The 27173-nt window shown below is 39.4% G+C and overlaps 2 protein-coding genes across 4 annotated transcripts; one reads left to right on the top strand and one right to left on the bottom strand.

The window, feature by feature from the left end:
* Positions 1–37: 37 nt before the first annotated feature.
* LOC147306070 (glycerol-3-phosphate dehydrogenase [NAD(+)], cytoplasmic) lies at positions 38–10286 on the top strand. Of its 2 annotated transcripts, none has more exons than XM_086278875.1 (8): positions 38–188; positions 4470–4647; positions 4853–4993; positions 5109–5247; positions 5482–5594; positions 6617–6853; positions 8326–8432; positions 8521–10286. In XM_086278875.1, the coding sequence occupies exons 2-8, from the start codon at positions 4540–4542 to the stop codon at positions 8615–8617; spliced, it is 942 nt and encodes a 313-aa protein (XP_086135001.1). In that variant the 5' UTR covers positions 38–188; positions 4470–4539; the 3' UTR covers positions 8618–10286. The 2 variants fall into 2 exon arrangements, with proteins under 2 accessions (XP_086135001.1, XP_086135000.1); XM_086278874.1 differs by lacking the exon at positions 38–188 and adding an exon at positions 3422–3580.
* Positions 9966–25187, bottom strand: g6pd (glucose-6-phosphate dehydrogenase). Of its 2 annotated transcripts, none has more exons than XM_086278872.1 (14): positions 25106–25187; positions 23458–23529; positions 22869–22987; positions 18384–18421; positions 18181–18289; positions 17589–17806; positions 15453–15611; positions 14854–14979; positions 14076–14169; positions 13809–13995; positions 13491–13726; positions 12284–12360; positions 12030–12122; positions 9966–11693 (listed from the first exon to the last, which is right to left on the bottom strand). In XM_086278872.1, the coding sequence occupies exons 1-14, from the start codon at positions 25155–25157 to the stop codon at positions 11603–11605; spliced, it is 1671 nt and encodes a 556-aa protein (XP_086134998.1). In that variant the 5' UTR covers positions 25158–25187; the 3' UTR covers positions 9966–11602. The 2 variants fall into 2 exon arrangements, with proteins under 2 accessions (XP_086134998.1, XP_086134999.1); XM_086278873.1 differs by lacking the exon at positions 25106–25187 and adding an exon at positions 24914–25090.
* Between the last annotated feature and the right edge of the window lie 1986 nt (positions 25188–27173).

The raw sequence follows: 27173 nt of genomic DNA, 5'->3' as shown, positions 1-27173 counted from the left end.
TAGCACCATGACCTCACTGTTGAATCCTGTGTTTCGGTGCAGCTTCTGTTGTTTTTACAGCAGTCTCTCGGTGCATGCTACAAGGGCAGGATGACATCTTCAGTATCGTCAATGTGATCCTGATAATGATGATGATTTGTTCTTGTTGGCTTCAACTGACTCCCAGCTTGCACTGGGGCAGTTTGCAGGTGGGTGTGGAGTGGGCTGGGATGACATGTATAACAGCTGTAAAATATAGTGCACACACTCTGGGTTGGGGAGGGCTTGCTGACTTATGTGGAGGAATTCCAAGTATCTTGGGGTCTTGCCTGTAAGTGAGGGAAGAATGTGAATGTCTGACTGGGAGAGATTATGTCTTTGGACTAGTTTGGGGACTCTTCTTTGTGAGTTGGAGGTGGCTATGAAGCAGGAGGTCTGGGCATCTGTGCTTTCAGTGCTGCCCCTGGGAGTTGAGCTGAATAAGTGTGGAAAAGGGATTGATGGATGGACCACTGCCCCCCTTTGAAAGATCCTGGAAAAAAACCACTGGCTTAAGAACAAGCATATTGGCTTAAATTCATTATAACGTTTACATTTTCACTTATAAATGAACTACAGTAAATATCTCCTAGACTCTAATAACCCCGCAGCAACACAGCTTCACATATCAGACCAGTCAACTCTTTCTTTTTGAACTATTTTCTGCAGAATAAGCTGGATTTTGTCAGTTTGTTTTAAATTTGCTAAACCAGACTGCTGAGAGCACTTCCTTCCCGTGTTGCCTCTTCACCCACTGATCAACACTTGCGTAACAAGGCGGTCCTTTGTTTGAGCCCTTTGGACCAAATAATTTTTGCCACAGTGAGCTTTTTGTGGTTTGCTCCAGTGACTTTTAATGTCCTGCTTATATTTTAAAGAGAAGTTCAGAAAGAGCAGTAAAGTGGTAAAGAAAAAAAATACACCATTACAAATTCACTTAGAAGTTCCTACCTGTCTAATGTTTATCAAACATTGTGCTATTGGTGCTGATGCATTAAACTGTTAAAATTGGCCTGCTTTTAATGTTCTGACAGTTTTTTCAGCCATTGAAGTGGACAGTAAACTCAAAAACACTGCTAATAAAAAAGTTTTGTTTTATTTTAACTGGTGAAAAAAAAATGGTTTAACCACAAGCTAGCGCTACAACCAGAGACTAATATTAGACACGACTGCCATAATGGATTCCATGGAAAAGTTTTAAATATTTCACGGACTACTACTTCTTTTTTATCTTCAACAAAAATTATACTGGATGATCTTCAGATTATTTGCTGCTGCATTAACAATACAATGTGGTTACACTGTACATAAGAGATACTAGTCTCATTGTTAAATGGTAAATGGACTGGTTCTTGTATAGCGCTTTTCTACTCTTCTGAGCACTCAAAGCGCTTTACACAACTTGTGCATTCACCCATTCACACCCATTCGCACAAGCACATTTTTCTAGGTGCTTTCTATGTAGCATTCACACACATCGGATGCATCAGAGAGCAATTTGGGGTTAGTATCTTGCCCAAGGATATTTGGCATGCAGACTAGGGGAAGCCAGGAATCGAACCACCAACCATCTTTTGAGACTTTTAAATCATTAAATAAGCCTACCCAAAAACTTAGGCTGCCTTTACTGTTGAACCTATTTACTTTTCTAATCACTGGGATCCAACTTACACCATCATGCTGTCCTCAATGAGATTTTGCAAAATAGACCGACACCATAAAGTCATCAGGAAAATGTTTACTGAGGTTATACATCAAGGGAGCCAAATGATCGCTATCCCTCTAAATTCTATACAATCTGACTTTTTTTTTCCTCCAGAGGAGTCGCCCCCTGCTGATCATTAAAAAAGAATGCACGTTTAAAGTGTTTACATATTACCCTAAATTAAAAGACTGGAAAAAGACCTATAATGCCATTTGTATTATATTTGATACACAAGTTTCTGAGACCTCTATCTCATCAACATGATCAATACTTGCCGTAATTTCAAAATGTTATGGACGAAACTCTTTTTTTGTGTAAAATTAACATTATTGTTGTTAACAAAAAGTTGCCAAAAACGCCCAATGTATGAAATATGATACAAAAAATATGTAATAAATATATAATAAAAATGTATCATACACAATATCATATAGCAAAAAATATGGATTTTGTTCTAAGGGTTAATAAACATCTCAGTTCCAAAAAAATCAGAATTTTCTGGCTATCTTTTGATGGGCTGGGTCTCACAGGATTAAGTACTTCTTTTGTTTTTGCCTTTGTTTTTACTTAGAGTGTGTTTCAATCAAATACAATTAACATTCCTAAATTCAAGCATTTAATGAAGTAGTAATACAGGTAAGTAAAAATACTTTAAAGCACCAGAATGGAGAATAAAGGACTCATTTTTGAAGTAGTGATGTATGAGTATGCAGTCACTAGCACCCATGAGAAAATATAAATATAGGTAATATTTCGATGTAATATTGTTTCTGCCACTGAAAAATAAATAAATAAAAGTTGAAATCTCAACTTATCACAAAATTTGGAGTTACGTATCTGAAATTTTCAAGCACTTTTCTAAGTATAACTTAAAATTTTTAGTTTGTAAGAACATTTTCAGTTAAAGTTTGAAGATACTAACCTGAACATTAATCCTGTTTCATATTTTTTGTTTTGTTTTTCCCCTCAGTTAAAATTTCAGGTATCTTAGTATCAGGTTAGATTATCAAGATAATCCACTGATTGCCTTGCTTTGATTGTTAATAACAAGGAGCTCAAGGAATGAAAACTTTAATATTTACTTCAATGTTTTTAAGCAACTGTTTTATGTAGTCAAAATAAAAAATGTTTTATCTGTGTGAATATAACTGTTAAATAATCACCTTGACATTACAATTTTATGTCCTGTTTAAACAAATGTTTTGTATCATTAATCCAGTAATTTATTTAAACTACAACTCCCAACACTTTTGTTTGTTTGTTTTACAGGAATTGGCAAAGCCCCCATATGTTATCATATGGCATTACAAGATTTGATTAAGTTGTAATCATTTAGTAATTGTTGCTAAGTTGGTAATTATTCGATATTTAACCATCTCGTTTTGTCAATTACAATTGTAAGATATGTCATTAATCTAAATCTACGTCTGGTGAGTATATATTACACATATACAGACAAGATAATGGTTTAGATTGCGTGTTAGTATGTCAGCATTGATCATCTATATAATTCAAACAACCATAGTTCAGGTTTTAAATTAAATAAAATCCGACAGCTTGGCCGCCTCTGGGTGAAAAGTCACTTGCACATGCAGATGATGTGAAACCATAAAGGCTGACATGGAGACTTTGGCCCCAGTCTAGCATGCTAGCCTCTGCTCTGATGGCCTTGGCCTTGCTTTAATGGGCGGGCCGGTGTCTCCCCTCGGGCAGACCAATAAAACCAGGGAGGCACTGTGTGTGTGTGTGTTGCATAACTGGACTGCAGTCAGTACAGGTTCACTCCACACACTCAGCGGTTTACCTCTTCACAATGGCAGCTCCGAAGAAAGTCTGCATCGTGGGCTCTGGAAACTGGCAAGTCGAAGTGTTGATGTTTTGAACCGTCTCCGGTTGTCTCATATGTGCGGTTATCCGCTGGACACGGTGCACAGTAACGTGCGGGAAGTTTGACCTGCTGTACCTGTAACTACCAGATAGGCTTCGTTAGCGGAGGCGACAGTTGGGTTTATCTCCGCGTGGAGTCACATGCTGACAAGCCGGTTTATAATCGCAGAAAACTGGCCACAAGTCTGGCAACATTACTGGGATTTTTGTCGTTAGCTTTAAGGTGTCTGCCTCCTGTTAGCTCGCTCTTATTAGCGGTAGCAGAGACATCAGTAGCTGATGTCTCTGCTCCGTTTACCGGTCTAATAAATTAACGTTACCTCCCCAAAGAGATAAAAGATGATTTGACACGAAAAATAGATTTTTAAATCATCCTGTAAATTCGGTGTGTGGGTTCAGTTTATGAGCCGAATAAAAAATATTAAATTTTTACATTCTTTTCATACACACACTGTGGTTTTTGTAGTTGTAGCTCTTATTTTGGAACGAAATTAAATGTATGTCTATTTCTTTTTATTTCCGAATTCATGATTACCCCCCAAATAATTAAAATCATTCCATAAACTGGTTATAAAGCCATTGTAATTTTGCTGCTGCTTATGCTAAAATAAAATTGCAAGAATTCTCAATGGAGTTCGGTGTACACCCGTGGAAACCGTATGGAGGATTGGTGATTGCAGCATACCGCTATCAGCTTATCTCTGCGTGCAGCTTTGCCGTCTTGCCCTGAAATATTAGTTAATGATCAAATAGGAATCATTACCTTTAATGATCACCCCATTAGATCACAGTGTGACTGAGTGAGAATATGGATTTTTCCCGTAAAATGAACACTGACTTGTAACTGTTAACCACGCAGGGGCTCAGCCATTGCCAAGATCGTGGGTGCCAATGCTGGTAAAAATGCAAAGTTCGACAATACTGTAAAAATGTGGGTGTTTGAGGAGACTGTGAATGGGCGCAAACTCACTGAAATAATCAACTCCGAGCACGAAAACGTCAAGTACCTTCCTGGACACAAGCTGCCAGCAAATGTGGTAAGAAAAATGTATTTTTAAACAAACATTTTAGTGCCTGTTGTCTCATATATGTAAATAAGGTCCTTGAATAGATGCTTTGCAGCTGTTAGTTTTATAATAAGTTTAACAGCTGTAAGAGTGAGTGAGTTTTTTGAATGCAGCAGGTTCCTACTCTACAGTAAGTTGCCTCGGGCTTTAAAGACATGTCATCATCCCTTCTCAGCTGGCAGTGCCGGACTTGGTGGAGGCGTCCAGCGATGCAGACATTTTGGTGTTTGTGATCCCGCACCAGTTTGTGGGGAAAGTATGTGACACCATAAAAGGGAAGATAAAGAACGATGCACTGGGAATATCACTCATCAAGGTTGTTTTTTTTATTACTAGACATGGATTTTACACCTTTTATCTCCAAAATATTGCCAAGTTTATTCAGTGGTGTTTGATCCAGACACCAGCATGTTGTGCTTTTGTTCCCTCAGGGCGTAGACGAGGGTCCAGATGGACTCAAACTCATCTCTGACGTGATCCAGGAGAAGCTCGATATCACCATGAGCGTGCTGATGGGTGCAAACATCGCCAATGAAGTTGCTGATGAGAAGTTTTGTGAGACAACCATTGGTTAGTTTTGTCCCTTTGTTGCGCTCAAATGGGCCCATTGTTGTTGAATTATTTTTGCACTTTAATTAAGAATTAAAGATCCAGATAAGCAGCTTTTAGCCTAAAAACGGGAAGCACATTTGTTTCGGTTAAAGCTTTGTGCGACCTCAGCGTTAGTTCTTTGGTTCAACGCGTGCTTCCATCATGTTTTTTTTTTACAGGGTTTACAGTCAGCATATTTCTTCTGGTTTACAGGCTGTAAGAATAAAAATCACGGTGCTCTCCTGAAGGAGCTCATGCAGACCAGCAACTTCCGAGTTACTGTAGTGGAGGAATACGATGTGGTGGAAATCTGCGGAGCCCTGAAGGTGAGCTCTCAGTGCAGAATATGTCTGCTTGCAACACGATTACAAAACATGGACAGTCATCTTGATTTCAACACAGGTTTATTTATGGTATCAAGGACCAATGACTATTTTTGCGCACTCAGCAAAAGTCACACGAAACAGAGTAGAGGCATTTTATCCCTTGTCCCAGTTTTTTTTTTTCCCCCACAGAGTTCCTGTTTCACATGCGTGAGATTATAAAGTGAAGTGACACAGTACTTGTGAGTCACATAAGAAGCACGTGCCTCATAAAGACATGCTGATCTATGGGCACGTCAGTACTGAAACTGAAAGCTGATGATCCCACAGAACAGATAACAACAGATTCAAAAGATTTAGGTTAAAAATTAAACATCAACATTTATTTTTGTTGAAACCAAAGAATGTGTTCTCTTCCTGCAGAGTTTGTGTGTTTGGATGTGTCACCATTGCAGACTCTCTCTCTCAGCATTATTAACATTTACCACACTGCCACACACAAACATGCTGTTTGCCCCACATTTAGTGTGCTGGGATCTAGTCACTCTGTTAATTAGGCAGTGAGGATCAGAGATCTCTGTAGACGTACGCAGTGAGGCTTTAAACACTTCAAGTAAAGCTGCCCAAACAAAATGTCTAAGGACCCATTGTGAGCATTGTGAAAGGGTTGGCTCTAACGAGACATTAATCTAAATAGTTGTTGAAAAGTCTGGAAGGATTTTTTTCTTAATGTGAACTCAAATATTTTGTTTTCGAAGAAATTTTACACACGTTATTGTAGGATGTGGATTCCCATGTTTTTAGAGAATTAGTTTGTTGGTGGTTGTGTTCTTTTTCTCTGCTTAATTTTCCTTTAATTAAAGAATAAATAAGAATATCATAGGAGAGGATAATGCCCAAACATTCTCTCATTGCAACTTCTCAGATATGAGGCTTTGGAGCCTTTTTCTAGTCTGTTTTGTATAGAGTCAAATAAAAAAAAAGTCATTATAATACATCCGATTATTTTTGTGTGTGTCCTACAGAACATTGTTGCAGTCGGAGCTGGTTTCTGTGACGGTCTGGGCTTCGGGGACAACACGAAGGCGGCAGTGATCAGGCTGGGCCTGATGGAGATGATTGCCTTCGCCCGTATTTTCTGCAAAGAAGGGCCCGTGTCCTCAGCAACCTTCCTTGAAAGCTGCGGCGTGGCCGACCTCATCACAACCTGCTACGGTGGACGTAACCGCAAAGTTGCTGAAGCTTTTGTGAGAACGGGGAAGGTACAAATTTTAAAGATATTTTATATATATATATGTTCAATTACTGTATATATGTCATAGGCTCAGGCAGAAGCAATGCTTATATATTCCTGGCATATATTCTTCTCATTAAAGGCAGGAATACAAGAGGCAGTGAGGGGAGAGAGGAAAGTGTAGGGATCTGAGGTAGTTTGTGCCAAACTGTGACAGTTTTGGCAGCTGATTCTGGATTGAGTTGAGTTGTGGTGACGTGGTCCAAGGATTGGTCTAATAACAAAAATATCTCAAGTATCAAATTTGACTCAGAATTAAAATGTTAAATAATAAATTAAATCATTTAATATAATGTGAAGTTTTCCTGAAGGTTTATTGGTGATTATTATTATGGTAGTTACTGGAAATGTCAAAACTTGGGCACACTGATGAGTTCATGCCTTTTAATGTTTTTACTTGACATAGTGAAGTTATTAATACAAGAGAACTTGTATGTATAGTATATTAAAACGTAATTATGTTGCACCTAATGCTGACTACACTAAAGATGGATCTCACCTCTTGGTCTGATGCTCCTGTGCAAGGAGTATAAAACTGCATTATTTCTAATGACCAGCAGAGGGCAACAGCTGTGGTTACAAAGACTGTAGAGGTTGACACATACATAGTTTTCTTTTTTAGAACTGTGAGCGAGTTCGTCAGCAAAATTAAAAAAAAAAAAAAAAAACAACATTCTGGTCATTTTCTCTCCAATATTAATTACATCAACACCATGACACAATTAGAATGAGCACATTTTCTCAAATAAATTCAAATGTGATTTTGTGTTAGTGCTGTTGTGATGTTCTGACTCTTTCTTCCCACAAATCTGGTCTCTGATGCAGTGTAGTGACCATCAGCTGTACTTCTCATAATGTATTGAGAGATACTTTGTGTGCACTATATATTGTCTACTAATACTCACTAAAGATTCAGAAACTGGTTTTAAAAAACCCCAGCAAACTCTGACTGAATTCTACAGTCACGCCAAAGACGACAGAGTCAGAAAGTGGTCAGAGGATTATTGTAAATGGGTGCAATAAACTTGCAATGTCATTGCCTTTGAAATGGCTTCTTTGAAGATGGGGACCAGGTCAGCGACGTCATCTACAAAGTGGCACTGGTGTATTGAACCATTAATAAAATGACATTAACACAGAGCCACTGACGTAGCTGCTGCACAACAACAAGTTAGCTGAAAAATGACAAAGGTGCTTTGAAACCAGAGAACAACCAGTTGAGTCAAATCCCTTATTTTAAAGAGACGCATCGCAGACAAGTTCTGCTCTTCATTAATGGCAACAGACTCCATTGATTGCATCATGTTGGAAGTGTCCCTGCGTTTATAATTAAACTGTAATTATTTCCGAGCTTTCGCCAATCTGAGCATCAGACGTGTACACCTTCTCTCATTTTAAACTCAAGAATCTTCAGCATGTCTTGGTTCTTATCTCATTCAGTCCATCGAGGAACTGGAGAAAGAGATGCTGAATGGCCAGAAGCTGCAGGGACCAGCAACAGCAGCTGAGGTCTATCTCATCCTCAAGCACAAAAACATGGTCGACAAGTAAGACAGACTCACAGGTTCCATTTGCTTTGAAATGAAATCAGTTTGTTTCACTCCAGCACTCAACTATGCCTCCTCCTTCCTTTAGGTTTCCTCTGTTCAACGCAGTCTATCAGATCTGCTTCGAGGGCCACCCAGTCACAGAGTTCATAAGCTGTCTGCAGAACCACCCAGAACACATGTAAAGAGAACGAAAAAACCCCAAAACAAACAAAACTAAAGGTGCCTTCTTAACGGAGAACACGACCCCTTTCGCAGCCGTTCAGAAATCGATGGAGTAGGCTGCACCGGACACACCACAGCTGTCGTGCAAGGAAATGGTGCCAGCAAAGTGTGGCTCTTCAACTCCAATTCAGCAAATTCTGAAACCAGAACACTGAATTTCCAACATGTTAAAAGTACTTTTATTTCCTGACGTGTACTGAAACTTGAAGGATAACCAATTCATGTAATTGTCCACTACTTTTTGCTTAAGATGCATGCTTTTTATGTTTTAAAACTAATTAAATCTGTCAGTTTTTAAATCACAACACTAATACAGAAATTAACATTCACGACTTCAGAAAATGCAGGGCCATTGCCTGCCTTCTGGAGTGGGATTAATCTTTAATGTTTCCGTCCAGTAAACACCTTTCCATCGCCACAAGTTATTTAATAATAGATGTATTACCTCATCTCGTCACGTCTCTGTATGCTTTAAGTGTCTTACATCATTCACTGACATCTGCTGCCTTGTACTGTAAGTGAAAAATACTGTCAATCGCACAAAAACTGTTTTTAAATGGAAAAAGCTAATGTGCCTTAAAATGCATGGTTCAAGTCTTTAGCTTTTGTTTGTGGTCTGACCAAAAAAAGTCAAAGGATAATTACGGTTTATTTCCGCTTGGCTTAAATTTCATTATGTCTGTATGGGTCGTGCTAACAAGATGGCTCCTTGAAGATGTATTATTGCATGAAGCTGCAGATCTCTACTGCAGTTAGTAAGCAGGTGTTTGACATAACTAGGCTGTCTTTGCCTTAGCTGTCTCAACAAATCCTAAAATCCTCCATCAAAGATAATGGGCCTCACATCAGGCATAATCTGCTTTTATAATCAGACGTTTTTCATCAGGCGCTGCGTGTATGCCCCCATAAAAATTGGGAATTTAACATGTCAGCTCACTCTTCTCCACATAAAAATGGAGCAACAGAGTACTGCCTACTTAAGCCAAGAAGAACAGATCATTGAGATCATTGTTTAAAAATTAAAACAAAATAATAATAATAATAATACACGCTGCAAAAAGGTGTGAAAGAAGTGCTGGCAGAAAGCACTTAAAGAGTGCTTAATTGTGAACTTCATGCATTTAAATGTGTTTCCTCTGCACTATGGAAGCTGGGATGGGCTCCAGCCCCACTCCAATGAGGAGAAGGGGTTAAGAAAAATGCCATTTAGTGAAGCGCGTCAAGGTTTAACACCATCCTATAAATCATCAGACGTGGAATTAACGTGTGATAATTGCAAACTATGATCAATTTTTTTGTATTTGGATAGTATTTAGATATATAGCTGGACTTCCAACAATGTCAATAAGGACCAAGTATAAATTAATTTATATTATTAGCTGAATACATATAAAATCCAGTGCTGTAGCTATATGAGGTTATTCATTGGTATAATATACCACAATGGCCACATCAATGAGGAAACATGCCAGGCTGAAATGAATCTGAATTAGTCTTTAAACATCCGTCCACTACGTCATTTGTAGCTGTGATCCTGCCGTGATCCTGCCTGACCCAGTTTTCACTCAGTTACTAATACATTTGAAATCATCAACATTTGTCTGTGAATAAATTCATTCTAGTATCAAATCATGGCTGGACTAATTTTTTTCCTTTTTCATTGCATACATGCATACATACATACATACAGTTTAGTATTAAATTTCACTTGTTCCATATTCAGTTTTTCAGCAAAACTTGTTTGAGTCCATAAGAAAAGATTCTTATATCTAGAGGAAGATTTTTTTTTTTTTTTTTTTTTTTTTCCTCAATAAATATTAACGTTAGCCACGACTTTGTTCCAGTTTTGATTTTTGGCCCACTGTGTATTTGAGTTTGACACCCCTGGTTTAAAGCAATGTCAGTATATGTTATAGCGCTTCCAGCAAGCCTCCTCTCCCCTCTCCACATGCATTTTAGAATTTCTGATTTCTGTGTCAAAGGCAGGATGGCCGGTTAGACGAGAAGGCAAAACAACACGATAACAAGCAAAACTAGTTTATTACAACTTGTGGAAATGTAGCTAGCTTTACATGAGTGTGCGGTATACAATGCATCAAAACAGACATTCACTGCTGACCTGTGGTACACACCACTGTCGTCTGGATTTTGAAATATGGAATCAATGTCAGCAACTTAAATAAATCTGGAAAATGTAAACAAAAAGGGAATGAAGCTCAAAGTGCAGAAACTAAAAAGGAGCCTGCTTTGCTCGTCCGTGAAGACAGTTAAGACTCGCAGTATAAACGCTTTGAAGAAAATCGCCTCGTGGAAACTAATCTGTTTATTTTTAAAACCACCATGATGTCCTTGGTCCCACACAGAGGAGGCGAAAAACAGCAGCAAAAGTAGAAATGCAAACAATGCAATCAAAAGCAGAATGGCATTAAAATTGTGGTGATTTAAGAGCGACAGCTAGCGGACATTTGTTTCTATTTTTCATTTTCTGTGTACGTTGGTTGACACTATGTGGACAACACTTAGCTTGCAGCGTTTTGTTCTTGTGGTTTGGATATCTGATCTAATCACTGAAGACAGGAATAAGGAGTTCCACTTAGCAGAATAATTTGTTCCCAAAAATCCTTGATCGTTCTGTTTTTTCACAGACTTGATCCCATCTCTAATTAAAGCTGAAAACTGCTGTGAATGTATGAAAAACTACCACCGTAACTGTGGTACAAGCCCATGAAAACACAATCAACTCACAAATGTCTAGTGAAAGTTTGACCAGGCCTTATGGAATAACTGCAATACCTGAGATTTTCTGTCTTTGCGGCATGATAGATCCACATCGTGGAAAAGCCTTGTTTCTCAAAGATGATCCTGTACTGGAAAATATCTAACCACTCGCCCTACTGCACCCCTCCTACCATCCTACCTCCACTCATCCCTCATATCATCGCAATTCAAAGTCTGTGAGGGTTCACCCATTTGTAAGTGCCTTCGTAACGAAATCCAACTTTCTGCACGAGGTCATCTGCTTCTTGAGGGCCACGGCTAAAAAGAAGGAAGGGGGGAAAAAATTATTATTATTTTTTTTTAAAGTAATTACATTAAAAACAAATTTTTTTAAAAACCTGCTGACATGTAAACTTTCTGTGTAATTTCATTAAGCAAGTACAATGTAAAAGCTTACACTTAACGGAATATCTTCATATTAAATACCAAACATGGTTTCCTTAATGATTTACTATTTTAATACTTTGATTTCATATATTTCAGCTGCATTTTACACACAATTATTTCTTCATGTTTGCTGAGGCTAAAGAATCTTTTTTTGAATGTGGTATGATTTTCCTCTTCCAAGTGAGAGCTGAGTAAAACCTTTCCTACCTTCCATAATTGTAAGGAATTGGCTTCGGCTTCTCTTTCTCTATTTGATGAAGGAGAGGAGTGAAGATCCTCCATGCTTCCCTCAGTTCATCACTGCAGACAACAATTCAACATGCAGAAGTAGGTCAAACAGAGGTGCAAGGTTTTCACTACTCAGCACCTGATAGCAAAAAGAGGTCCCTCTGGCTCCATCTAGTGATGGAGATTTTAGATTACAAGCAGTGACTTAAGAGTGGACAAGGAAAAGTACAGACCTGCGTACAAAGTGCATTTGGCTCCCGCAGAAGACATCCAGGATGAGACGCTCATAAGCATCGGGAAGCTTCACGTCCTAAAAGAAAAATACCATATTACAGCTTTGTTAGAGACCTGTTTTGGGGGGTTTTTTGTACTACTACCTCTGAAGCTCTAAAACAGGGTGAAACTCTTAATCAGTCTTTGAAGTCAGTGTTAAATATGTGCTAGATTCTTCTTTATATTACCTTGTAACACCCCAAAATACTCAAAGTTAGAGCAGGGCGATACGACCAAAAATATTTATCACGATATACATTTGAAAATTTGCGATAACTGACCATATAGTTGACACTAGACAAAATACTTTATAACTCCACAACTTTATTGGTGCGCAAAGAAAACAACAAAACAATCGTTGTATTTTCACTTAAACAAGCAGCTGTTTTTTTATGTGCATTAAAGTTATATAAAAAATTAACAGTGCAAATGCAAATTCCTTGCTGACAATTTAACCAAAAGGCATTGCCAGTGGAAATTGGCCGACATGTCCTCAGCATGACCATGTATAATATCCACAAAACTTAAAAAGAGATTACACACACACACACACACAAAATACGGTAATACTATGTTGAAGCACAGTGCGTATCACTCCGCGAGGCTCCTGCCTACGACATTTGACAGATTTCCGAGCGCCGTGTTCCACATAAAATTGTTTCGAGGTCAGTAAACACAACCAGAATTCATACATAAGGCATACGGGATTATAAGGGGCACTGTCGATTTTCAGAAAAATCAAAGGGTTGATTTTAAGTGTGCCGTATTTTCCAAAAAAAAAAAAAAAAAAAAAAAAAACTGTAATAACGACGGCCCACTAGCATGCTCTACCAAAAATAGTGTTTTGTATCTGACGGACAAAAGCTAAACCAGTTCCACACCACTGAAGTTGCAGCATTTTTACAATTCTGGTTCATCTGTTTCATTCAACGATCCGCTTTCGCTCTTCTCATTCACCGTCACCGCCATGCTTTTTCCGCCATGTGCGTATGAAAACAAAGGCACTGCGCATGCGCGTTTTACCCATATTCTATCGCAATATTTCATTTTCTTATCGTTGCCCAACATTATACCGGTATTACCGCGAACGGTATGATATGGCCCAGCCCTACTCAAAGTTGATCTCAGAGTGTGTGTGGCAATTAAATAAATAAAACTTGAGCCTGCCTTGTATCTGCTCTTGTAGGTGAGATCCAGCTCCGTTTCTTCCGGGCTGAAGTACACGCCAGGTTTCTTGCTCATCATCTTGGCATACACAGCCTCGTTGGGCTGGACGCGTACCACAAGCTCATTCCTGCGACACTGAGTTCCAAAAATGTCTCCGGGGACGTCGGTGAACTGCAGCCGCACCTCGGCCTTTCTCTCATTCAGTGCTTTGCCACAGCGAAGGATGAAAGGAACGCCTGAGGAGAAACATTTTCATGAGCACAGGAGAATGTTTAAAACACCTTATTTTATTTTTTCTTAACAAATAAGCGCCTTTACCATCCCAGCGTTCATTGTGTACGTAGAGCACAGTGGTGGCAAATGTGGCTTGAGTTGATCCTTTAGGTACTGTGGGATCATCCAGATAACCCAGTTTGGCATCTCCTTCACCCTCTGGATCCCCCACGTACTGACCCAGCACAACATCCGACATGGTTGGTGGAGCAATACACTTCAGCACCTTCACCTAACAAAGGTATAAGACCAGACACACCTCATTTAATACACAGAACACAAGTATTTGGTTTCTGCCAGGCGACTTTGTACCTTTTCATCCCTGACATCGTCAGAGCTGGTGGAAGCTGGTTTCTCCATGGCAACTAGGGAGAGCATCTGGAGCAAATGGTTCTGCATGACATCTCTGATTATGAATGAAAGAACAGGTGGTCACATTAAAGATGCAGAAAACTGTTACAAAATGAATTCAAATTATAACTGATCATGTGTTGGTTTTAATGTGCTCGTAAAACCGGTTAAATCTATTAACATTCTCCCTGCAGTGAGCTCTTAATGTACAAATGAAAAAAAACAAAACTGCACTTTAACTCACTAGTGTGGTAACATTAGCAAAACTTGAATAGCTAATAAATATAAATGGTATATAGCTTGCCAATGAATTATATTTTCTTTGGCGATGATAGCTCATAGCCAAAGACATGTTTGTCTTGTCCCAATATAAATATTAGGAAGTATTCTTACACATATTTACTCTCTGGTACTCCGCTTGTTTTTATATTCATCATTAGAGATAAGCGCATTGAATCTTTGTTTTAGATTTAGTTCAACGTATTTATTTCTTTTGGGTGCCCCCCACAACTGAATTATTGTTAACATTCAAGGTAATCTGCGTGGAATTAAAAAAAAAAAAAAAAATAAAAAATCAGCTAAATAAATCCAAAGTCTGTGGGTAACCTTGTTAAATAATTGTGATCACTTATTTTCTAAAATAAGTGTAACATTTGCCTTAAAGCAGCCCTCATATAATTCTACTTATTCACAGTACTTTAAAAAGCATTAAACTTGATTGAAGTATTTTTCTCCTCACCGGATGATGCCAAAATCATCAAAGTAGCCTCCTCGACCTTGGGTGCCAAAGGGTTCCTTAAAGGTGAGGACGACACAGGCCACGCTGTCCCTGTTCCAGATCGGCCCAAAGATTCGGTTTCCAAACCTGCAGCGAACACAGTGCATTCGTCCTCAGCTCAGCAGCACACACAGAGCAACAGCACAGCTGTTCATGACAACATGCATAAACATTTATCTTTGGTTTTGTTCTTGATTAGCCCCCACTTTCTATTCATGGTGCAAGATTTTCATAGTGGCTCTTTTAAACCACAGGCCAGCTGAAAATGAAGTGTTGCATAATTAACTTACAATCAAGAGCACATTATTTTTACGATGAAAATTTAAATATTTAAAAAAAAAAAAAAAGTCTTCTTCATACTTGAATAACGATGCTAAAAAGAAATGTTTTTTGATGAAGCCCCAGACATTTGATTTCTCCATGAGGCTCTGTTCTGCTACACTTGCTGTAAACTGTAATAAAGCCACTTGCTTTCACATTTACAACAATCAAGTGTCACATATTTAAAAAAAAAAAAAAAAAAAAAAAAAAAAAGCGCTACTATATTTCAGGTTTCCTACCTTAGCACCATGAGGTTCTGCACCATTTCTTTGCCCAGATAGTGATCTATACGATAGATCTGGTCTTCAGTGAAGAGGGACGAGAGGTGAGTGGACAGCTCCTCAGAGCTCTGAAGGTCATGACCAAATGGCTTCTCCACAATCACCCTGTTCCAGCCCCTAAATAACAGAGAAGGGGGGGGCACGAACAAATAGTTTAAACCTTTAACAATATATTAAATGATCAGATTTACACAGTGTGTTTGAGAGTTAAGGGGGGATAAAATGCATCTGATAGTCCCACCTATCCAACACAATTTTAAATGAATAGTTGCCAAAATAGACAAATATGAACTACAGCTGCAACTAATCATTTCATTCATGACTGATATGCAGACAATGAAAGAAAATAATCAAGTGACCATATTATGACAGAACAAGTAAATCCCAACTGCAAGTGGTACATTTTCACCAGTATTTCTTTACAAATGTACATACAGTGGGGCAAAAAAGTATTTAGTCAGCCACCGATTGTGCAAGTTCCCCCACTTAAAATGATGACAGAGGTCAGTAATTTGCACCAGAGGTACACTTCAACTGTGAGAGACAGAATGTGGGAAAAAAAAAAAAAAAAAAAAAAAAAAAAAACTCAACTGTGGGAGCAATCATCAGAAAATGGAAGACATACAAGACCACTGATAATCTCCCTCGATCTGGGGCTCCACGCAAGATCTCATCCTGTGGGGTCAAAATGATCATGAGAACGGTGAGCAAAGATCCCAGAACCACACGGGGGGACCTGGTGAATGACCTGCAGAGAGCTGGGACCAAAGTAACAAAGGTCACCATCAGTAACACACTACAACGGCAGGGAATCAAATCCCGCAGTGCCAGACGTGTTCCGCTGCTGAAGCCAGTGCATGTCCAGGCCCGTCTGAAGTTTGCCAGAGAGCACATGGATGATACAGCAGAGGATTGGGAGAATGTCATGTGGTCAGATGAAGCCAAAGTAGAACTTTTTGGTATAAACTCAACTCGTCGTGTTTGGAGGGTTGCATCCCAAGAACACCATACCTACTGTGAAGCATGGGGGTGGAAACATCATGCTATGGGGCTGTTTTTCTGCCAAGGGGACAGGACGACTGATCCGTGTTAAGGACAGAATGAATGGGGCCATGTATCGTGAGATTTTGAGCCAAAACCTCCTTCCATCAGTGAGAACTTTGAAGATGAAACGAGGCTGGGTCTTCCAACATGACAATGATCCAAAACACACCGCCCGGGCAACAAAGGAGTGGCTCCGTAAGAAGCATTTGAAAGTCCTGGAGTGGCCTAGCCAGTCTCCAGACCTCAACCCCATAGAAAATCTGTGGCGGGAGTTGAAAGTCCGTGTTGCTCGGCGACAGCCCCAAAACATCACTGCTCTCGAGAAGATCTGCATGGAGGAATGGGCCAAAATACCAGCTACTGTGTGTGCAAACCTGGTAAAGACCTATAGTAAACGTTTGACCTCTGTTATTGCCAACAAAGGTTATGTTACAAAGTATTGAGTTGTATTTTTGTTATTGACCAAATACTTATTTTCCACCCTGATTTACGAATAAATTCTTTACAAATCCTACCATGTGGATTCATGGATTTTTTTTTTTCACATTCTGTCTCTCACAGTTGAAGTGTACCTCTGGTGCAAATTACTGACCTCTGTCATCATTTTAGGTGGGGGAACTTGCACAATCGGTGGCTGACTAAATACTTTTTTGCCCCACTGTACTAGTTACAGATAATTCAAAGTCTAAATGTTTTGAGTTTACTGAACCACAAAACTGTTGCTAGCAGAACAGGTAATGGAAATTTTATTACAGTATTATTGAAGCTACTACTACTCCAAAATTGCAATGGAGGTTTGCCATGATGTCTCGCACTTCATTTCTCAGTGTGAGATTCTGGAGTTAATTTACAAATTCCTACACCACAGATAAACACCTCAGACTTTTAGGTGACATTCCACTCATATCAGATGAATGCAAAGAATCCACTGCATCAAACTCTCCACTTACATGAAATGGATTTACAGTCAGATACAGCAGGTAGCACAAGAAAAAAAAATTAAACAAGCTGTGTGGCACATCGACGTCAGAGACAGGAATGTGTACTGACTTTGTGCTCATGCAGTGGTGCTTAATGTTCTTGGTAACATCGTGGTAGACGGTGGGTGGCAGGGCCAAGTAGAAGAGCCTGTTAGCCCCAGGGCCTCCTGGAAGAGACTCGATGTGTGTGTTGAGTTTGGAGAAAGAATCCCCATCTACGTATTTCCCACTGACGTACGTGTTCCTGCCGAAGAAGGCCGACAACCGGTCTACTTCTGTGTCTGCCACCTGTGCCAGAGAGGAAAAACCTTTAATGATGTATGGACAACACATTGTTGATAATATCTTTCACAAAAAAAATGCACCGTGTTCTGAGATCTAGCAAAGTTAAATGAGATTTAACTCAAGACCCTCCTACACACTTTGAATCACTATTATTTTGTGTGATGCTGCTATAACTCACATCGCTATCAAATAGTTTTAATTTAGAACAGAAAAAAGCCAACAAACTAAGATGGCGTTTTCAATTTATTTGCATTTTTCTAATACTCATCTTCGTTTTGTGGATATGATTTCATTATAACAATCTGATCTGACCTTCTTTCTTCCATTAAATAAATGAATAATCTGTTGAGCACTATATCTCAAGTGTCCATGTTTACCTTCAGGTATGGCATGCAAGCAGTCCGGATGGCATCAACTGTCAGGGCAGAGCGAGCAAAGCCCACGAAGTACGTCTGCTCAGGTAGTAGGCCATCTCTGAACAACCACCTGGGAGAGAACAGAGGAACACATGGTTCACTATAACCCACCACTGAGGCTACAATCCAGATTAAAGTAGTATCTTTAATGAGCCTGTACTCACCATAAGGTTGGGTAGATTTTTTTCTTAGCCAGATCCCCCTATTGGAGCAAACACACACAAAAATGATCCACTCTAAAGTTTACGGCGTTGTATTTTGTTGTGTTTAGTGTCCCAATTGCGTTGTACTATTGTACTAAGTATGACTTTGCAATGGCAATAAACAGTTATCTTATATCATCTCACCTTCAAAATACAGGCTACAAGCACAGTCACATGCAAGTCAGTGTACTATTTATTTAGGCTAGTAATCTCAGCGAGCATTAGTCATTTTCCAAGCACACAAAGGTCTAAAGATGCTGCAGTGCAAACCGGTTACACTGTGCTGCTACAGGTAAGTAGGCGGCTTTGGCTTATTTAAGAATTGCACAACCTCAGTAATCCCAGTGGAAACAAATGCCAACCACCAGGAGACAACACTGCCCTGCTGCTTATGGAAATCTTACTGAATAACCTGCTGCTTTAGTGGCTTAAACATAGTGGTCCAACCTGTCTGCTATATAAAGGCTAATGCCTTGTAATCACTATAAAACGCAATAGAGGCTCTGAAATCAGTTATAACCCAAATAAAAGTACAACTTTTATTGCCTTTTAACCTCAGCGTAACCAAACGGTCATAGCAGAACATTAGAAGCCAACTTAATTAGAAATGTAATTGCCAATGCTGGTGTCAAACTCATTTTAGTTTAGGGGGACATAAATTGATCTCAAATGGGTTGGACCAGTAAAAGCGCCACAGAAAAGTGTAAAGTGTAGATTTCTTAAAAACTGAAACTTTGCTTCTTAAAAGTGTGCCAGATATTAAAACAGTACTTCTTGTTAAATTATTATTCTTATTTTGTGAGCAGTCGGTATAAAAACACATTTCAACAATGTCTGCTTTCCTGCCCATTACGTGTAGTTTACAAAGTACAGCAGAAAGGCATAAAACTGTGACAAAAGAAGTACTTTTCTATCTTTAACTGAGATTTTGGTTCCTGTGTAGTAAAGCTGGCATCACCGAGAGTGGAAAAACTCCAGAATTTATTGATTTCACTGAAACTCTCAGGGGGCTGGATGGGACTCTTCACTGGAACAATTGTGGACACTGGGCCACCTATTTCACCTAGTGTCCTCAGGTCAATCAGGTCCCACACCTCCAGTCTCACAAACAGCTTCTTTCCCTGGGCCATTCAGTTACTGTTAACAAACACCATCCCTCTACACCCCAACTCTGCCCACCCACCTTCACCAATCTGAGGCACCTGATGACCTGAGTAACCCTCATCACTCAGGCCACTCACACATGGACTCGATACTTAAACCAAGTCCTTTGCACTACTTCCAAGAACTTGGTTCTCAAATGTGTGCATGTCTCTTGTTTTGTATACATTCTCCTTGATTATACATTTCTTCTGTATGCCATTTATTCCTGCCATCTTACCATTTATATTTTATTCCTGCACAGTTGGCATGGAGCACCCATAATTTCGTTGTACATGTACAACGGCATTAAAGTACTATTCTATTCTATGTTTGACACACCTCATTTAAAACACTCGCATGGGAGTTCCTTGACTTGTAATCCTGCCACTTTGTACAAAGTTGAATCCATAATATTTATTTAAAATGACAGCAACCCTCTTTACATTTATTAATCAGAGTTTAACCTGATAAAGATATTATCTACTTAAACCACAAAAGCTAGGCAATTGTTTTTGGTAAATAAATGTTTGAATATGTGGCATGATCCTTGTTTGAAGGGAAAAAGCAGTTACACCTCTTAAAGCGGTAGTGAAACACAAACATAAAACGAGCACAACCAGAGGGAGGCTAATCACAGCCTAGCCCTGGGGCCCGTTCTTCGTACGTCGCTTACTACATCCAAGATCAAATGACACATCCAAGATCAAATCATCGCGCTAACCGTGAGCTCGCTAATCCGGTTCCCCGAACACACCTGCTGTTGACGATTACTACAGCTGGACGCAGGAATGTGACATCACTGGGTGTCGTAAAAGGGGCTACGCATCGATAGTAGAAACATTGATCGGCAACCCGCTGATTGGTCGGCGAAAATGTCGAAGGGGCGTGCTCGGTATTTTCCGGCAGCAGAGCAAGAACTCATGAGTGAGGGATTTCAGGAGTTTCAGAGTTTAATTAAAACGCAAGAGAACACTGCAAAGGCTGCAAAAGCAAGGAGAGAGGGCTGGCAGAAAGTTGCTGACAAATCAAACTCGTAGGTAATTTAATAATAATAATAATGGATTGGATTTATATAGCGCTTTCCAAGGCACCCAAAGCGCTTTACGATACCACTATTCATTCACTCCCACATTCACACACTGGTGGAGGCAGCTACGGTTGTAGCCAGGCTGCCATATCGCGCCATCGGCCCCTCTGGCCAACACCAGTAGGCGGTAGGGTAGATCTATCATATGACACTATATTGTCCAATATCATATGGCATTATATTATATTATAATATGTTATATTATATCCCCTTTCACATTAGAGCCACAACAGGACCCACAAGAACATGGGAACAAGTAAAAGTGGAATACAGGAGTATTCTACAGAATGGTAATATTTATCTCTTAGATTGCTTTGCGTCTCTTGGCAAGGTAATACTGGCCTGTAATACTCTGTTAGTTTGTTCATAACAGCAACCAAGAAAAGGGCAGAGGAAAAAAAGACAGGTGGTGGTCCTGCACCCCCTCGTCAACAAGTTGGTTAAGTAAATAATACCCTCACGGGAATATCGATATCTCTCTATGAGCACACTGTCGCGCTGAGCTAAAGGATCCTGTCTATCCCGCAATATACGCTGAATTCTGAGGACTCTCCTTATCAATCTTGCACCTTCCGCAATGGGTTGGTCGCGTATACGGACAGGACATGGCTGCGACAGGCTTCCCAAATCCACCTTCGCTTTTATAGCCGTGGTCTCTCATCTTGATTACACGAAGTAATTTACAATTACTACTCTGAAATATGAATTACATCTGTAATAATCACATACATGTAATAGAATGTTAATAGTTCATTTCCCTTTTTTAGGAAATGACCTGTATGTATCTGTGTGACATCAATAAAAGGATCAAGTGCTGCATTATCTTTAGTTACATTGATAATATTTATTTATGGTGAAACAGTGGAAAAATATCGCTGTTGCTTTCGTATAAATGAAGCGGACATACCTGCGTGGCCGCGATCTAATCCTGTTTACATAAAGTAAACCTGCTCCCGAGCAGGTTTACGCTTACGGCTCTGTTGCTATGACAGCAAGTCCCGGATGAGCTTCGGGGAACCGACTGATCCAGGATCACGCGAAATCGTCAACAATCTAATCCGGCTAACCTACTTAGCGAGGTACGAAGAACGGGCCCCTGGCCTGCTCTTGATCCTACATAGCACAGTGAAAGGAAAACGCTGACTGTCTGTGACTCTGCAAAAAACAGCCACAGCGCCGCTCTCTCCTACAAAGAGCCACAGTGCAGCAGACAGATGCCACAGCCAGTTAGATGTTCATATATAAAGCAAATGCAGCTATTTTTGTTTTACATTTCATAACAGTGACATCATAACTGAAACAGTGTCTTTGAAGATGACAATAAAAAGAGATTTATTCTTTAAAAAGCATGACTTTGCAATTTTAAGGATAAGTGTTTTTTTGTTTTTAAATGATAAGTTAAGACTGAAGGACCAGTAGGTAAAAGCACAGAATGATGATAAATCAGAATATTGTGCAACAAGGAAAGAAGGGGAATAAAATGTTTTTCAATGCTGGAAATGGTTTCATTTCCTGAACACAGCACCTGAGAAGTATAAGGAAACGTTATACTATAAATAGAGTCATATTTCATTCACTTGTCTGGATGGATTTCATTTCACCTTTTAACCTCAGAGTAACCGAGAGTAACAAAACATAAATAAAAATCTTCATTTAGATTTTGCAGATATTGAAAAATATAGGCAATGCTCATTTTACCAATTAGTTCAATGCAAGTGAACTGTTCACAGATCTTTGAGTAAAATAAAAACAACACTGGTGCAATTATTACTTTATATAGACAGAAAATTACTGCCAATCAATTAAAATGTTCCATTTATAACCTCTCCTCAAATGACAACAAAGAGGAACCTTGCCTGATTCACTGTCTCAGTTTTGAACACTGTCCCAGTTGTGCTTGTTTGCAGAAGCTTTTTGAAATCAGTTTCAACATTTACCTAATCACAGTGGGTGCAATTATTGCAAGTTTTTTTTAGGATTTCAACACACTTTCTTTGAAAATATTGCCAAACACTCTTGGCTAAGTGCCCTACAGTCTAAATGTGGCAAAATAAAAAGGGACAAAGAGATTAGTTATATACTCCTGATAATAGAAGGCTCATTGTTTTTAATTTTGAGTGCGATTCCTCTAGACAATTCACCTCTTTATTTGATTTCACAAATCTGCTTATTAGTACCCTTTTTAGGTTTTATTCTGGGAGTGATTGAACTCTTACCGATGCGCCCATGACGATGAAGACATGAACATCGGACTGATGAAACTCTTCATCATCATAGAGCTCCTTCCTCAGCTCCCCAAACACCTCAGAGCGAGAGAGAGGGATGCTCATTTTCTCTAAAAAGCAGACATACAAAAGGTTAAAAAGTCATTTTACCTGTTAAAGAAAAAGAGCAAATTTCAATTCTATTTCATTTCTATAGCACCAATCACAGCCAAAGTTGCCTCAAGCTGACAGGAGAAAGTGTCAGGAATTTTTCCGCACCCTCCAAAGCTACATAACAAGTATCTAAGACACTCAAAATCATCACTCTCCTTCAAAGAAATAATGTAAAGAAAAACAATGCAATGAACAGTTTCTTAAAGATCACACGTGTGCAAAACTTTCAGCCTTTACAAATAAATACCACAAATAATGTTAATTTGTTTATTTGGTTTTCTTTAACTTCACGCAAACTGCACAAGTCGTTAAAAGAGCAAACTTTTCTAAGATAATTTGTTCCCAATATCTTTACGAACATCTTCTACTTCTTTCTCATATTGCAATCTCAGACCAATTTGGTGATCTTGAGGTTTGGGCTCTTTACCATCTGTTGCAGTGTTCCTTGTTCTTGTGGCTGAGGACATCTCTCTTTCACTCCTGGTCAGTTGCAGTCGCTCTGCAAAATGAATTTAGGTCTGGTCAGATGGCTCACTTAATGCGTGATGCTTAAGATTTTAAACCTCAAGTTTACACTGGCGCAGAAATGTAAAACTTAACATTTTCATTAATGCTTACATGCTGTACTGTTTTAGCATCATTCTCCTACAGCCACCAGTTCATTTCTGTATAATACGAATTACTTACTAGACCACAGCAGCTATCCATCTATACATCAACGCTACCTCAGCGAGTATCCAATTTGATGGTCGGCAAGACCATTTAATAAATGTCATTCGCCTACCCTTCGCCCCTTGTGTTCGTCCTTCTCTTCAAAACGCTCAAAAGAGCAAATATTATATTTAATGATTATTTTACTAACAATAAAACCTTTGATTTTGATGGCACCTTTAGTACTGGTGTTTTTCACTCCTTCAGGCATTTTTAAATATAATAAATGCCAGAAGAGTCAGTTCACACAGCTAATATGCGCATTTTTTTAAAATTTGTAACAAAAAACAAACAACAACAAAAAAAAAAAAGCAATTAAAGGAAATGTTTAGGAAAAAACCCACATAAATATCTGATTCTAGTTTCTGAATAAACTGTAATGACTGAAAAGTGAATCCTATTGGGATTGTGACAAAGCAAGACATTTTGGACTCTATAAAAAGGGAATCCAAATGAATAGATTTCGCCCTATAGTTGTTACCAGTCATGAGAGGGCATCTGACTTGTAAAACGAGCTAAATGAGGCAAAACCCCTGGCACTAGGCGTTTACTTCCTCGAATATTACTTAACGTTGAAAAACAACGGAAAAGGTATAGGCTTAGCCAATCAGGAAGTACAAGTTGGTCCAGTAATTTTATCACAGACTTCTTCACTTTCTGCAAGCTGCATTACCACTGACGTACTGACAAACACAAAAACAACAGTGCACGTGTGTGCCTGTCAGATGGAAGCTACTACTCCCAGAAATAGTCTCACACACAGCAACATACTCTAATGACATTAGTCAAATCCTCCACCAAATCCCGTGTTTAGACTGCTGAACCTTAATGCACAACACCATGATAAAGCTGGATGGCGAACATCTCAGGATGACACCCCAGCAGACAATTTGTTGCTCAACCAGCGTTTTATTTAATGTGCGGTTAGCAGCACTGGTAGGCAATATGGAAGAGCTCTGATGACACTTTTATTAAACGGAGATACAAAGCGTTTTCCTCGCCTGAGACAAAAGCTTCAACATTATCATCCTCTTATAACAACATGAATTGACAGAACCAACCCCAGCTAGCGAAAAAAAGAGCACCTAGCTTTCGCTTAGCTAACACAATGTGCGTTTAAAAAGCGGCAAAGCTACTACAAGCTAAGCTAATACGACTGTAATGCTACTTACAAACAGGTCCGTTAAGGAGACGATAACCTGGCAGTTAAAACCTGTGAACCCAAGACAAGACGCCACAGCCTTTATGCAACCTCACAGCGACGGCAGCCCTGCTCGGTGGTGCTTATTTCTCTGTCCTGCCTACTTCCCGGTTGAGGTGACAAAGCAGAATTGAGAGATTTTATTGGGTTGGAAGAAACTCACCAGCGCTCGCTCGAGATCCCATCATTGTCGACTCTGGTGACGCCACGCCCATAAGTGGGCGTGTTTAATCGCCCCTCCCCTGCACCCCCATTCCAATCTGAATGAAACCTTTATATAAATATTAATGACTGCGCATCGGGACAATAATTGTATTTATAAATACTGGAATTATATGGTTATATAAATAAATTTTTTTCTCAAACAAAGTTCATGAAAGAAGATGAGAGTGAGAAGAGGACAAATGGAGGAAAGCTAGTGAATCAGGAAATGCAAAAAGGGAGAGTGGAAAGGCGGTCTGTACCAGAAGACATTCTAGAGACTGTGTAGACACTGGAGGTAGAGAGCAATGGACTTCTTAAGCAGAGTATTTAACCTGGAGAATGAGATGATGATGTACCGGTTTTGATTTTCAAGAACAAAGGTGATGTGTGAAGCTATAGTAACTATGAAGGATAAAGTTGATGAGTCATACCATGAACAGATAGGAAAGAGCTGTTGAAGCTATAAGGACAGAGGTGATGGTCAGTGAGCAGCAATATGGCTTCATGCCAAGAAACAGCACCAACAATGCAATGTTTTCTTTGAGAGTGTTGATGAAGAAGTATAAAAAAAAGCTGTTGATATAGAAAAAGCATATGGTAGGGTGCCAAGAGGGGAACTGTGATAGTGCATGAGGAAGTCAAGAGTGGAAGAGAAGTATTTAAAGGTGGTGCAAGACATGTATGGGGAAAGCAAAACAGTTGCGAGGTGTGTGGTAGGACTGACAGATGAGTTTAAGGTGGGGTGGGAATATATCAGGAATCTGCTTTGAGTCCCTTCTTTTTTGCAGTGGTGATCGACATTATGATTTTTAATGAGAGTAGGGGGCTGGTGCAAGAGAGCCAACTGTTAAGTCTTTGGTTGGAGGGGACTTACATTATAATCAAAATACAGAATATTCACAGACCTTTATTTCAGCAGTCACATGCGCATACATAACTAGTGAAAGAAAGAGCAACTATAATGATTCCCCTTTTTCATTCCGGCCTTATAGACTTGTGTAACATTGTGTAACTGTTTTGAAGAAGTGCACAACACTTGCATTATACTAAAAGTCTTTTCAAAGTTTAGGTGGAACTAACATGAGGCTCAGCAGTACAAATAATTAAGCCAAGAGGGCATTTACCAAACAGTGACAAAAATCCTTCTTTGTGATAAGAAAAAAAATTTGAGTTACTGTAGTAGGAGACCAACACTTAAACACGGATCACACCACAGCTGATACACATCCTCAAAGAAGAGTCCACACACATAAATCCATGACAAGTCCCTGATGAAGATCCAGCTTTGACTGGCTTGGGCTGATTTGCACAAAGTTAATATCAGAGTTCCTGCAGATACTGTCAAACACTTGCCTGATGAGGGGTTCTTCAAATTCTGGAAATAAGAACAATGCAGTATTTAGATACAAAGTGATAAGAATGAGGAAACATAAACTTGCTACTTCCTGTTCCAACTACGGGCTCAGTTTGAGAAAACATGGAAATGTAAAGAGTTACTGTGTGGCAGAATAAGCCCAAAGTGCAGGACTCAGAAGATGAGGTAACTCAAAAATAGCTGTATTGCATGCTCTTACAAAAACACAACAAAAAGCAGGGCAGGTGGACAGGTCTGTAGTCTGTCTCTTACCTTTAAGGATATTTCCAAATTCTCACCTCCTCAGAACTCCATCTGCTCATCATTAGTCCCAATATTTTATATGTGTGTGTGTGTGTGTGTGTGTGTGTGTGTGTGTGTGTGTGTGTGTGTGTGTGTGTGTGTGTACAGGCAGGTATAAATCTAGACTGTGGCAAAATAGTTACTTTAGTGTGTCAGTAGATAGCAGTATTACATTTTCGGAGCAGAGATTTGTGGTGCAGAGAGTGGTACGGTGGTTGGTATTTGCAGCAAACGGGTGTGGGTTCAACTGGCTGCGGCCTCTCTGTTTATGGGTTGAATAATGTCTGTAAAGGTTCTCAGTCATCCAGGTCAAGTCATCGTAGTCTAAGGAGCTTGGAAAGAAAAGTGTCTGTGCTTGAAGACAAGGAGT

The sequence above is a fragment of the Aulonocara sp. 'chitande type north' Nkhata Bay genome, linkage group LG20 (genome assembly GCF_057382095.1).
Source record: "Aulonocara sp. 'chitande type north' Nkhata Bay isolate Kocher_YH1m ecotype deep benthic linkage group LG20, A_spYH_male_GT1.1, whole genome shotgun sequence".
In the NCBI taxonomy this organism is placed as follows: domain Eukaryota; kingdom Metazoa; phylum Chordata; class Actinopteri; order Cichliformes; family Cichlidae; genus Aulonocara; species Aulonocara sp. 'chitande type north' Nkhata Bay.
Note: the sequence above shows the minus strand (reverse complement) of the source record. Positions and strands in the feature narration are given on the sequence as shown.